The 13107-nt window shown below is 47.3% G+C and overlaps 1 protein-coding gene across 5 annotated transcripts in view; it reads left to right on the top strand.

The window, feature by feature from the left end:
* Positions 1–12897, top strand: part of ATP1A1 (ATPase Na+/K+ transporting subunit alpha 1) — a 31592-nt gene extending 18695 nt beyond the window's left edge. For 4 of the 5 annotated variants that reach the window (XM_081490275.1, XM_081490276.1, XM_081490279.1 and 1 more), the window contains exons 11-23: positions 353–487; positions 1150–1342; positions 3546–3721; positions 4714–4850; positions 6073–6223; positions 6827–6995; positions 7110–7264; positions 7644–7767; positions 8913–9058; positions 9176–9306; positions 9796–9897; positions 12024–12115; positions 12533–12897. In XM_081490275.1, coding sequence (XP_081346401.1) covers positions 353–487; positions 1150–1342; positions 3546–3721; positions 4714–4850; positions 6073–6223; positions 6827–6995; positions 7110–7264; positions 7644–7767; positions 8913–9058; positions 9176–9306; positions 9796–9897; positions 12024–12115; positions 12533–12561 — 1740 coding nt within the window. In that variant the 3' untranslated portion in view covers positions 12562–12897. Of the gene's footprint in view, positions 1–352; positions 488–1149; positions 1343–3545; positions 3722–4713; positions 4851–6072; positions 6224–6826; positions 6996–7109; positions 7265–7643; positions 7793–8879; positions 9059–9175; positions 9307–9795; positions 9898–12023; positions 12116–12532 lie in introns of all 5 variants that reach the window. The other variant, XR_014053630.1, reaches the window with a different exon arrangement.
* The last annotated feature ends 210 nt before the right edge of the window (positions 12898–13107 follow it).

Here is a 13107-nt window from a genome sequence, read left to right as displayed (position 1 = left end):
AGAAATAGGTGGTTGGGAATAATACTGTCTTTGAGACTTCCCAGCAGGCCCAGGGAAGGTAAAAAAAAAAAAAAAGGCTGGAGTGGGTTGGAAGAGTGTGTCTTGCCTCTCCCAAGGGTCAGTTTCACCTTGCACCAGTTTGGGTAAGGTGAGGAGGGCAGGCGGCCAGGAGGAGTTTGGAATTTGAGAGTAAAGGACTGTGATGGGTGGTCATACCCCAGAATGGTGCCCTTCCTCGCCCACCTCCCCTCTCCTCCTGACAGATGGGAAGACAGTCCAAGCTTTCTCCTGGGTTTCACTGGTGTCTTGGTGAAGCACTTTCAGGGTGACTAATGGCGACATCTGTTCACAGCGGGCTGTGGCAGGTGATGCATCAGAGTCTGCGCTCCTGAAGTGCATTGAGCTGTGCTGCGGTTCCGTGAAGGAGATGAGAGAGAGATACGCCAAGATCGTCGAGATCCCGTTCAATTCCACCAACAAGTACCAGGTCTGAGGATCTGGGGTGTCATTGTCTGGGGGCACAGGAAGGAAGGACATAGGTTGGAAAGATCCATTCACCCTTTTGGAATTTTTCAGGTTTAAATGCTTCTAAAAACGAATTAGTCACACTCTATTATGAGTGCTTGAATTTGACATCTTACTCTGTGTCCGTGTAGAAAATTCTAATTTATTTATTAGGTTAAATGGAGCCTCTTGTTTCTAACGTGTTGTCCAGGCCCTTTTGAGTTCTCCTTTGTGGGTTGGAGTGGGTGTGGGGATGGGGGAGAGGGCCGGGCAGGGCTGCAGGTACACATGAGTCTGCCAGTCCCTGTGCTGAATTTTCTTTGGGAAAATTGTGTACATGAACATGTGTCAGGGATTCATGAGCACCTTGCCACGCTCGTTTCCTCTGTAGCATTCAAAGTGTGCTATAGGGTGTGAGACACTAAATTCAGAAATAGGGGATCTTCTATCTTTCAAAACAATTACTAGGGACTTGCCTAGTGCTCCACTGGTTCGGATGTGCTTTCACTGCCAAGGGCCTGGGTTCAGTCCCTAGTCAGGGAACTGAGATCCCACAAGCCACATGTTGCAGCCAAAAAAAAAATCTCCCTCCCTGGACTGTCAGGCCCAGCTGTCTAATGTTTGCATCCTTACCATTCTTCACAGTTATCCATCCACAAGAACGCCAATGCAGGTGAGCCCCAGCACCTACTGGTGATGAAAGGTGCCCCGGAAAGGATCCTGGACCGCTGCAGCTCCATCCTCATCCATGGCAAGGAGCAGCCCCTGGACGAGGAGCTGAAGGACGCCTTTCAGAATGCCTACCTGGAGCTGGGTGGCCTCGGAGAGCGTGTGCTGGGTACGCTGATAGTCCGGGAAACAATTGCAAGTTATTACCGCGTTAACCTCTGCTTCTGGTTAACTTCCCTTTATTTGCCTCCCTTTGTTTTGAAAACAATAAGCGCTGAAGACACTGGGCAACAAAATCCTGCCGGTTTGCCTCTGACTCTTAGACCTTTGGTCTCAGGCTGGTCAGTTCTATTTGCTCAGAAAAGAAGGGGAAAAGAGTTGTTGTCTGGCTTTTGTTGGTATGTCCATGATCTGTAAACTTCATGAGATGAAAATTCATTCATTCCTGGGGCATCTAGTATAAAGCTGCTTCCCGGCTGCCACAGAATGGCTGTGAATTTACCTGGGCACTTGTGTCACCAGCTCACAGATGAGGTGAATGGTGAACTTGGAACCTTGGATGCCACCTGTACTGTGTCAGCCACTGTGGACAAGAAGCACCTTCACCCACTGTGTCATAGGGAAAGTGGCATTTGTCATCTTTTGTACAGATAAAAAATGAATTACATTATTATGGTGTAATTCCTCTGTTCTCCTTAGTTGGGTAACTTAGAACTGATTACCTGGTCCCATGCTCTTGTTCTTACCTGCTCTTTAGTCTAACTTGAGGTGTCTCAGGTCTCTATTCAACTGAAAGGTCATTCTTAAGTGTTTTGGTTTTTTTTTTTCTGTTTCTGCACCTCCACCACCCCATAGTAGAAGCAGTCTCTCCTATGAATCCACAAAGCACCTGATACCACTTTAAAGGACATTGTAACCTCCACACAACATCGAAAAAAATGTCTTAAGTATCACGATTCTTGTATTAACAACAATAATACTAGATGATGAACCCCTTGGGCAGAGTGTGTCTAATCTGCATTTATCCTCAAAGAAGCTTGGCTCCAAGGCCCACACAGCTGCTCAGCAGTATATATTTTGGTTAGATGAACAGTGAGCAGAGCCATGGCCTTGGTTTTTTCTCCAGAGAGGAGAGGAGAGACAAGTAATCACATGATGTGCCAGGTCCAAGTAACTGAGGGGGCAGGTCTCAGTTCATTTCTGTTCAGTTGCTCAGTCATGTCTGACTCTGTGACCCCATGGACTGCAGGACTCCAGGCTTCCCTGCCCATCACCAACTCCTGGAGCTTGCTCAAACTCCTGTCCATTGAGTCGGTCATACCATCCAACCATCTCATCCTCTGTCTACCCCTTCTCCTCCTGCCTTCAGTCTTTCCCAGCATCAGAGTCTTTTCCAGTGAGTCAGTTCTTTGCATCAGGTGCCATGGATTGGAGCTTCAGCTTCAGCATCAGTTCGTCCAATGAATATTCAGGACTGATTTTTTTTTAGGATTGACTGGTTTGATCTCCTTGCTGTCCAGGGGACTCGCAAGAGTCTTCTCCAACACCACAGTTCAAAAGCATCAATTCTTTGGCACTCAGCCTTTTTTATAGTCCAACTCTCAAATCCATGCATGATGGAAAAATCATAGCTTTGACTATACGGACCTTTGTCAGTAAAGTAATGTCTCTGCTTTTTAATATGCTGTCTAGGTTTGTCATAGCTTTTCTTCTAAGGAGCAAGGGTCTTTTAATTTCATGGCTTCAGTCACCATCTGGAGTGATTTTGGCGCCCAAGAAAATAAAGTCTGTCACTGTTTCCATTGTTTCCCCATCTATTTGTCATGAAGTGATGGGACCGGATGCCATGATCTTAGTTTTTGAATGTTGAGTTTTAAGCCAGCTTTTTCACTTTCCTTTTTCACACTCATCAAGAGGCTCTTTAATTCCTCTTTGCTTTCTGCCATAAGGGTGGTGCCATCTTTGTATCTGAGGTTATTAATATTTCTCCCGGCAATCTTGATTCCAGCTTGTGCTTCATCCAGCCCAGCATTTCTCATGATGTACTCGGCATATAAGTTAAATAAGCAGGGTGACAATATATAGCCTTGACGTACACCTTTCCCTATTTGGAACTGAAACCGTGGTGCTCAGACCCCCATTTCTCCACATTAAGCAGAGCCTCGTCCTCTGAGGCTTGGTGATGGATTCTGTCTGTTGGGTGGTTTCCAAGGACTCTGTATTATTCATAAATGTTCAGTGAAACTCATTTGGTTATAAAAGTAGAATTTTTAAAAAAGCTTTCCAAACTAACAAACTGCTGCACAGCAAGCTGGTGTCCTGCAGCTGCCTCTGTCACTGGAAGTCCTCACAGACTCCCTGCCCTCCTGCAGGTTTCTGCCACTTGCTGCTGCCAGATGAGCAGTTTCCTGAAGGCTTCCAGTTTGACACCGACGATGTGAACTTCCCTGTTGATAATCTCTGCTTCGTGGGGCTCATCTCCATGATTGACCCGCCACGGGCTGCTGTCCCAGATGCTGTGGGCAAATGCCGAAGTGCTGGAATCAAGGTACTGCCCCCACCCCACCTTGGCATCACCTCTTAGCAGCTCTGGGCACCCTACTTAGTGCCTCTCAGGGTCCACGTGATCGCTGGTGTCTCTCACCTGGAGTAACGATTTCTCACCTCCAAAGCTTTTTAGTTAGCACCAGAGAAAGCCAAATGGTATTAAAATGTTGGTGTAAGCTGCAGATGAGGGATCGAAAAGTTAAAAAAAAAAAAACCTTTAAGAGAAATGTAACTAAGCAAATTAAAAAGCGCTGAAGACTTGGTTAGGTTTTAACTTTTGAGATATTTGCCTTATTCTAAATGAATACTCATCATGCAGTGAATGGCCTGCCCTGTGTTTTCAGTTAGTTGGTTTTGAAGGGAATGTTTGCTGTACTCCTCTGTCTGTCTGAAGTTGCAAAGCGTTCAGGTGCGCTGATACAGTGTGGTTTGTACAGTCTGCCTCGTTACCGGCTGTTTGGCTTATTTCCAATTTCTCGTTCTCATGAGTAATACTGCTCTGAAAGCTTTGTAAAAGCTCTTCTCCTACAACTTTGATTGTATTCTTAATGTAATCCTAGGGTCAAAAAGAACTGTAATTGATTTGAATTCTTGTTACTTACTGCTTTCCCTCCAAACTGGGCCAGTTTCAGGATGCTGACCAGCAATGTGTGGTCCCTATAACGCACCAGCATGAGATTTTCATCCTTTTTTGTTGTTGTTGGGTTTAGTAAATTTGAGTATCTTTGTTTGATAGTGTAAAAAGAAAAATATAACTGTTTATCCTGTGTGATTGTGTGCCAAGATAAAATCTGGGTTTTGCTTGCTGTCTTCTGTGAACTCATGTTTGTGTTTTGGGCTAGCTCGTGTTTATCAGTTTTCTATTTGCGTTTCTTTCCCTTTGATATTGCAAGCTGAGTCATCCTTGATATTTATTCTTGCCCACTTGTAAGACTTCTCAAGGTCATTTGCTTGGCAGCTGCATTCAGCAGATTGTCCTCTTTTTTGCCAAAGGTTATCATGGTCACTGGAGACCATCCCATCACTGCCAAAGCCATTGCCAAAGGTGTGGGCATCATCTCAGAAGGTAATGAGACTGTAGAAGACATTGCTGCCCGCCTCAACATCCCAGTGAGCCAGGTGAACCCCAGGTAAGGCGGGAAGGTCAGAGCACGGTTGCCTTGAATGTGCAGATGCTGGTAGTTGGGCATCTTCAGCTTGGTTCTACATGGTTTCCTTCTAGGGTTACTCTGGGTAGGGAGACCCCTTCAGTGGCAGAAAGCAGCCTTGTTCCCAGGGAGGGTTTTCTTTCTTTCTTTTTTTTTTTTTTTAATTGGAGGCTAATTAATTTACAATAGTGTAGTGATTTTTGCCATACATTCACATGAATCAGCCATGGGTGTACATGTGTTCCCCTGACTCTCCCTCCCACCTCCCTCCCCATCCCATCCCTCAGGGTCATCCCAGTGCACCAGCCCTGAACACCCCAGGGAGGGTTTTCAATAAGAGCAATCATTGTAAGCAACACTTAGATGGTGCTTACTGTTCTAAGCATTTGCTACAGAAACCCACAGAGGTAGGTAGTGCTCCCACCTTGCAGAGCAGGGAAGCTGAGGCCGAGTCACACAGTACACTCAGCAGTCAGGCTTCTGAGTTCCTGCTATTAACCCCTTCTCTACTGTCCAGCACCTAGCACCTTGTCATTTTCAGGTCTACACTAACAAAATGGGCAAGGCACTTTGACTCAGGCCAGAAAGGAGAATTTTGGCAATAAAGTGAAACAGATAACTTGAGACAAATTAGTTTTGCTTTTAATGTTTTGTTAAGGCTTAGGGCTACCCCCACCGAACCCTACTTTGGGTTTGCTCTTTCATCAGCTCTGCCACTGTCTAAAACTTAGTTACGTTGTTTCAATGCATCCTGTAAACATGGGGTAAGGAAGGTGAGAGACAGGTCTGCCTCGTGGTGGTCGTGAATCTTGCATGAGATAATATACATGAGTATGCTTTGTAACCTGTAAAACACTGCACAGGTAATACCTTTTACTTAATGGGACAGTTCCCCCTGGCTTCATGGTGTTACGCTTCCCTGGTGGCTCAGACGGTAAAGAATCCACCTGCAGTGCCAGAGACCTGGGTTCGATCCCCAGGTCAGGAAGATCCCCTGGAGGAGGAAATGGCAACCCACTCCAATATTCTTGCCTGGAAAATCCCATGGACAGAGGAGCCTGGTGGGCTACAGCCCATGGGGTTGCAGAGAGTCGGATATGACTGAGCGACCAACACAACACTGGATAGTGAGAGAACTTTTGTTCTTGGTGAAGAAGGGACAGACAGGTGACCTTGGTTTTTTTTTTTTTGGTCCTGATCATAGGGATGCCAGGGCCTGTGTGGTGCATGGAAGTGATCTGAAGGACATGACTTCCGAGCAGCTGGATGACATTTTGAAATACCACACGGAGATTGTGTTCGCCAGGACCTCTCCGCAGCAGAAGCTCATCATTGTGGAAGGCTGCCAGAGACAGGTCGGCACACAGCTGGGGCCGGGCTCTCTCAGGCGCTGCTGACCTCAGTGATTGCAGTTCCAGTAAAAACAAAAAACAAGGCAACAGTGCTGGAAACCTGAGCCAGCTAGCTCCTCTCTGTCTCAGTATACATGGGCCAGTAAGAAGCTCCAGGCGTAGAGAGGATGGTGACTGGATCGTGGTTTAGCCAGGACACATACTGTACTGTATTGGTCTTCGCTGTGGCCCAGAGTCAGAGCTTCAGCACTCAGCACCAGAAGCACAGTGCAGGGTCCTGATGTCCACCCTGGAGATGTGAATGCCCAGGAGGTTCATCCCATACCTGGGAGAGACCTGGGGGTGATGGTGCATAAAGGAACGGAGCTTTCCTTAGTGACACACACCCGAGTCACGACTTCAAGTAGACCTTGTGAACAAGGTGGGGGTGTCTCCTGGATTCTGTTGCTTGGTAATAGCTGTGTACATTCCTGGCTGAGATGGTTCCAAGTGTAGATAGTCTCAATGGGAAAGGAGCAGTGTCTGTAACGAGAGGCGAATAGAGGCTGCACCTCACTTATGCCCAACCACGCAATTCCTAACCCACATCCCTCCTTTTCCTGGCAGGGTGCCATCGTGGCTGTAACTGGAGACGGTGTCAATGACTCCCCAGCTTTGAAGAAGGCAGACATTGGGGTTGCCATGGGGATTGCGGGCTCAGACGTGTCTAAGCAAGCTGCTGACATGATTCTCCTAGATGACAACTTTGCCTCAATTGTGACTGGAGTAGAGGAAGGTGAGAGTGCTGCATGAAACCTGGTCCAGATGCTGCTGAGCAATATCCATTTCTGCGTGTGATTTCCGGTCCTTTTCATTAAGCTCTGCATTAAAAACAATCTTGCTTTCACAGGTCGTCTGATATTTGATAACTTGAAGAAATCCATTGCTTATACCCTCACCAGTAACATTCCTGAGATTACCCCCTTCCTGATATTTATTATTGCAAACATTCCACTCCCTCTGGGGACCGTCACCATCCTCTGCATCGACTTGGGAACGGACATGGTGAGTGACTGGCACACCTCCACACATCACAGTGCTAAGGTGGAGCATTAGCACTCACCGCTGTGCTCTCTGGGTCCCCGTGGCCAGCATTTGGAAATGTCACTACCGAGAATTTCTGGGCCTGTGTGTGGCAGCCTCAGCACCAAAGATTCAGTGTTAATCATACTTCAGGACAGCTGTCAATACCTATTTATCAGATAGAAATCTTCCCTTTTGTATCATTTTGCCCTTTTTTAAAAAAGAAGGGGGACTTGTAATATCTCGTTATGAAAAACATTTTTTTTTAAGGAGAGCAAGAATTTGAGAACAAACAAAAGGGTCACAACATGAACTTGCTGGTTTCTGATGACTTAAAATCCCCTCTCGCCCCTCCTCCCAGGTCCCTGCCATCTCCCTGGCTTATGAGCAGGCTGAGAGCGACATCATGAAGAGACAGCCCAGAAACCCCCAGACAGACAAACTTGTGAATGAGCGGCTGATCAGCATGGCCTACGGACAGATTGGTGAGCTGGCAGATTTCAAGTATCTGTAGGGGTGGTGTCTGCCTCAGACAGGGTTTCTGAGGCTTTAGACGTTGGGTCACTTCCAAATCTAAGATGAGCCAGGATCTAGGGTAAGGCTGGGGATTTTTTTTAGATTCCCTTCCATGTGAGAAGACATCTTTTGCCATCTTCCCAGAAACCTTAGTTCTTTAGACCGGGCAGTTGCAACTGAGTTCATCTGCATTAGAACAGAGAAACTCCCCGGCTCATGGAGCCTTTTGAATGCCAGGCACTGCTCCTAAGAGTTGCAGTATTAACTCAAAGGCAGCTTTTCTGGGGAAATAAAGTACTACCACTGATTGGACTCAGCAAACTCTTAACTCTGCACCCAGTGGAGTTTGGAGGTTTGGCTGACTGGTCACCATCACATGGCAACTCTGCACCCCCACTCTCCCCACCCTCAGTGCTTGATTTCTGTTCCACTCGTGGAGCAGGACCAGCTAACAGGTGGTCTAGATGGTGGACAGTGCAAATGCCCTTTTATCCTAAACACTCTGCTTTTAGCAGAACTTGGTAAAGCCACCAGCAGCAACTTATTCTTCTAGACTAATTACATCACTGTGAACACTTGGATAAAAATGAGACAAATCAAGTACGTTATGGAAATATGGCAAAGATTGATTTAACCATTTCTGACAACAAAGTAATTGGCTGATGGCTAGAAAGGCCTAATTTTGAAGTAGGAAAATGGTCCAGAGTATAGGATGAAATCCCACCCCAAAGAGTTGAGGGCAGTATAGTTGGATTGGATCCCAGAGAGAAGGATCCTGGAAGTGGGGGAAGTGGAGGATCAGGTTAGAAAGTGCCACATTCATGGTTGCCACAGTGGATGGCAAAAAGGCCACGTGTAAAAATTTTGAGAGATGGGACAGGAGTTGTAATTTTTTTTCAGGAATTAAAAAATGGGGATGTGGATTTTTACCCCTAAGGGTCATGTCCTGATAGAAGCAGATGACCAAGGAATAGAGGTGGGTGTTTTAAGAGCAAGGGCCAGGTCCCTTTTAAGCTCTAAAAAGTGACTCAAAGCGGAACAGGTGTGGGCGAGGAGTGTGTCCTCAGATGCCTTGTACCAGGCCCTGGCATTCAAGTTCTTTTCAACTTCTCAGGTATGATCCAGGCCCTGGGAGGCTTCTTCACTTATTTTGTGATCATGGCTGAGAACGGCTTCCTCCCAAATCACCTGCTGGGCATCCGAGTGACCTGGGATGACCGTTGGATCAATGACGTGGAGGACAGCTATGGGCAGCAGTGGGTGAGTGAGGGCTCCCTGCCTACCAGTGCCAGACAGAGCTCCACTAGCACCAGACGACAGGGCCTCACGGCCTCTGGACACGTGGGCCGAGATCATTGTCTCCCTTGTACATTCCAGACCTATGAACAGAGGAAGATCGTGGAGTTCACCTGCCACACAGCCTTCTTTGTCAGTATCGTGGTGGTGCAGTGGGCTGACTTGGTCATCTGCAAGACCAGGAGGAATTCCGTCTTCCAGCAGGGGATGAAGTGAGTAGGCCACAGTCAGGGGTCTCAACTCAAAGACAGGTCTGGTGATGGATGTTTAAACCCTGTGCTAAGTAAAAAGCCCAGCACCTGACACATTGGACAGAAGTTCTAGAATCTTGTTTGGGGAGCTAATTCATGAAGCAAAATGTCATTTTCTAGGTTTTTTCATCTGACCTCAGGTTCCTGAGTACAAATACATAAAGACCTATGAAGACATCAACCTGCCATGTAAAACATAGTAGGGATTCCCCTGGCACTCCAGTGATTAAGATTTCGCCTTCCAGTTCAGGGGATGTGGGTTCAAACCCTGGTCAGGGAGCTACATGCCTTATGGGCAAAAAAGACCAAAACATGAAGCAGAAGCCATATTGTAACAAATTCAATAAAGGCTTTAAAAATGGTCCACATTGAAAAAAAAATTAAAAAACAGTGTTAGAAGATAGACTTTTATTTGCAATTTTTTTACCTCTCTCCCCTCCTTGTTTTTAGGAACAAGATCTTAATATTTGGCCTCTTCGAAGAGACAGCCCTTGCTGCTTTCCTTTCCTACTGCCCTGGAATGGGTGTTGCCCTGAGGATGTATCCCCTCAAGTAAGTCCCTCCTCTCTTAGGTCCAAAAAGTTGGAAATAACCAGCATGGCTTGTTCCTCCCATGGCACATGTTAGTAGCTGTTCTTTTCAGAGCTGTTAGGTGATAGGTACAAGAATTCCTCTGGACTGGGAAACAAAGGCTGACTCAGTGATGCAAACCAGAATTGGCATTACTAGGGCCACCCAGGCTCTGGGCCTTGGGCTTGCTCACCAGCCAACTGAGCTGAGCGCCACAGCCCAGTTGGTGTTGAGGCCAGCTAGGGGCATCCTCAGCTGTGAAGTTTGGGGTCACAAATCCAAATCTTGATTTGTTCTCCCAGTGAGTGATGTGCATCACATTGCAAGCCCCTCATCTCTGGGGACTCGGATTCCTCTGCTCTCAAAGGAGGATGGTGGAGCCACAAATCTGAGGTCTTTATAGTCGAGTACTGGGAGTGTCAGGAGATCGTGCATAGTCGAGTACTGGGAGTGTCAGGAGATCGTGCATAGGTAGAGATTCAGAGGAAGCCAACCACTTCTCTTTGGTCAGAACCTGACTGGCCTTGAACATGGTGAATGACAACACCTTTGATAGATGGAATTTTCACATACAGAATTTGCCACAAACTCCCAAGAGTGTTTTGAAGGACTGAGTGTGTTTGTGGTATCTGCCAACTGGTTCAGGTTAGGCAGCTGCAGCCTCATTAGAATATGCTAAGCCACAGCAAGTGGGACTTTTGATCTAAACATCAGTCTCCCCATCCTTGTTCAAACCCATCTGGACTCTGTCTCAAGTAGCCTGTTGCCCTCACCACTTCTCCCTGTTCTCATCCCAGAAGTAACCAGACCTTGTTGGTTTCCCTGTCTTCCTGTCGGTGGTGTAAGGGTAGACTGGCATCCAGGGTCTCATTACTGTGCCAGACAGTCTTCCTAGCCTTGTACCCATCCAGGCTTACTTTGGGTGAATTGAGCATTCCTCCTCTGCCTTCATATTTGGGAGGCTGTTCCCTTCCCACTCCATCAGCCCTGATCATTCTTTCAGGTTGCTTCCCTTGGGGCTTGTCCCCTTGTGCTCTCGGCTCCCTGGGCCCATGCAGCTGCACCTCTCCTTTGCCATTGTTGTCACTTGTGCACCCCATAGATTATAATCTTCAAAGCAAGGACCACAGTGTCTTTTTTTAGCTTTGTATTCCCAGCCCCCTGCACAGAGTTTGCACACGACAGGGGCAAGCCTTGCCCAAGCTGAATTCTATCATCTTGGGCTATTGTTTAAGAGGAAGCTAAAAGGATCAGAGCTCTCTAAAAAGGCCAAAATGAAAAATCTCACAACAAACGGATGCCTCTGAGCATCTTTGCTGTGACTTAAGAGAGAACTTGTTCCCAGTGGGTTCTACCCAATGTGGAAGGTGGCTTAGTTAACAAAGGTCCCCAAGCCAAGCGAAGTCATCGTTTAGCAGCTGTGGAGGACACACCAGACAGGAAGAGGGGGAGATGCCAGAGCTCTGCCCTGGGACAGCCTTCCTTCTGTGGTTGCCCTGGGAAGTTGGGAGTCAAAGTGTCAACCGCCCCTAGAGGCTGCCCAGGGTGCCTGTCTCCAGGCTGGGGACTGTGGCAGCAGCCCCTGGGTCCCCAAAGGCCTCAGATCTCTGCTGGACTCAGCTGCTTACTCCCCAGGTCTGGGACTCAACACACTCCTGACTCCTAAACTCGACTGTCAAGAGACCAGATTCAGGGGATGATTAAACCAGTCATGACCCACACTGGCAGTTCTTTTATCTTCAAATGCCAGGTCAATGGGACAAATGTACTTGAGTTTCTTAAATACTTTAGAAAAGGAAGAAAGGAAATATCCTGTTGGCTCTGGAATTGTCAACAAAAAAAATCTAAGCTAACCTACAGTACCAACCGGTCTCATGGAAACCCAGCTGAAGATGGCAGTCTGCTTTCTTCTGTACCTCTAGGCTCTGAGCACGCAGAAGCGCGGTGTTTTTATCATGAGTTCTGTGTGAATGCTCAGCAGTTACCCAGGACTGTGCTTGGCTTTTCCTTTGGGGCTGATTTGTCTCACTGTCCCTTTGTAGATGTGCAGTTTCTTCCTTCCTTTGAGTGGTGTCCACATGTAAATTGTCACCCGATTCTACTTCCAGACCTACGTGGTGGTTCTGTGCCTTCCCCTACTCTCTTCTCATCTTCGTGTATGACGAAGTCCGAAAGCTCATCATCAGGCGACGCCCTGGCGGTAAGTACAGACATTTTTAGTTAGGATTGGGGCTGGGGAGGGGTGCCGAGTTCTGGCTTTTGCTCTGTTTTCTTTCGAAGTGTCTGGGCTCCTCCACAATCAGCCTGATTGGCTAAGTCCACAGGACGCTAACTAACTCCAGTCACAGCCCATCCTCAGAATGGAGATCTCAACTGAGGTTTCAGAATTGACCAAATACAGCCTGCATAGGATGTGGTAGAAACTTGGTCAGAAGTCTAAACTATCTTTCCAATTAAAACATTACTCTTAAAAACACATACAGTTGAGGGCCCCGTATTAAATTGGGAGGGTCCCACACTGAATTTGGGTAAACACCCCTCACTCCCTCCACTCCCTGTAGACTTTGTTCCCCTGAGGCTCACAGTCACTCGCTGTCTCTCTCTCTGCTGCTCGCAGGTTGGGTGGAGAAGGAGACCTACTACTAGACCCCCTCCTGCACGCCGTGGAGCATCATGCCACAAACTCTGCACCCACCACCCACCCCCTCTTTGTGTACTTCAGTCTTGGAATTTGGAATTCCACCCTGGTAGGAAAGCACCGAAGCATGTGGGGAAGCGAGACGTCCCGGAATGAAGCATGTAGCTCTATGGGGGGGGTGGGGGTGGGGGGAGGGCTGCCCGAGAAACATCCGTCTGTGGAAACGACCGTGGGGAAGGTTTTTATGTGCCTTTTTGTTTTTGTAAAATGGAAAACTCGGAAAGACTGAAAGAATACATTTTATATCTGGATTTTTACAAATAAAGATGGCTATTATAATGGAATCCACCTCACGCCCTCATCAGTTTTGTGGTCCAGATGTCCATGCAAGATTGGCCTGGAGCGGTGCTTCCCAGTGAATGCGTCCCTGGCTGGCAGCCTCATCAACATCACCTGGAGACTTGTTAGCACAGCGAAGCCACGGCCATGGAACAAGAAGCTAACCAGCAATCTGTTTAATAAGTCTCCAGGTGATGCTGATTCACATTCAAGTT

This window comes from Giraffa tippelskirchi, chromosome 5 (assembly GCF_054371585.1).
Source record: "Giraffa tippelskirchi isolate mGirTip1 chromosome 5, T2T-mGirTip1v1.2.pri, whole genome shotgun sequence".
Taxonomy (NCBI): Eukaryota; Metazoa; Chordata; class Mammalia; order Artiodactyla; family Giraffidae; genus Giraffa; species Giraffa tippelskirchi.
This window is presented reverse-complemented; position numbering and strand designations above follow the sequence as displayed.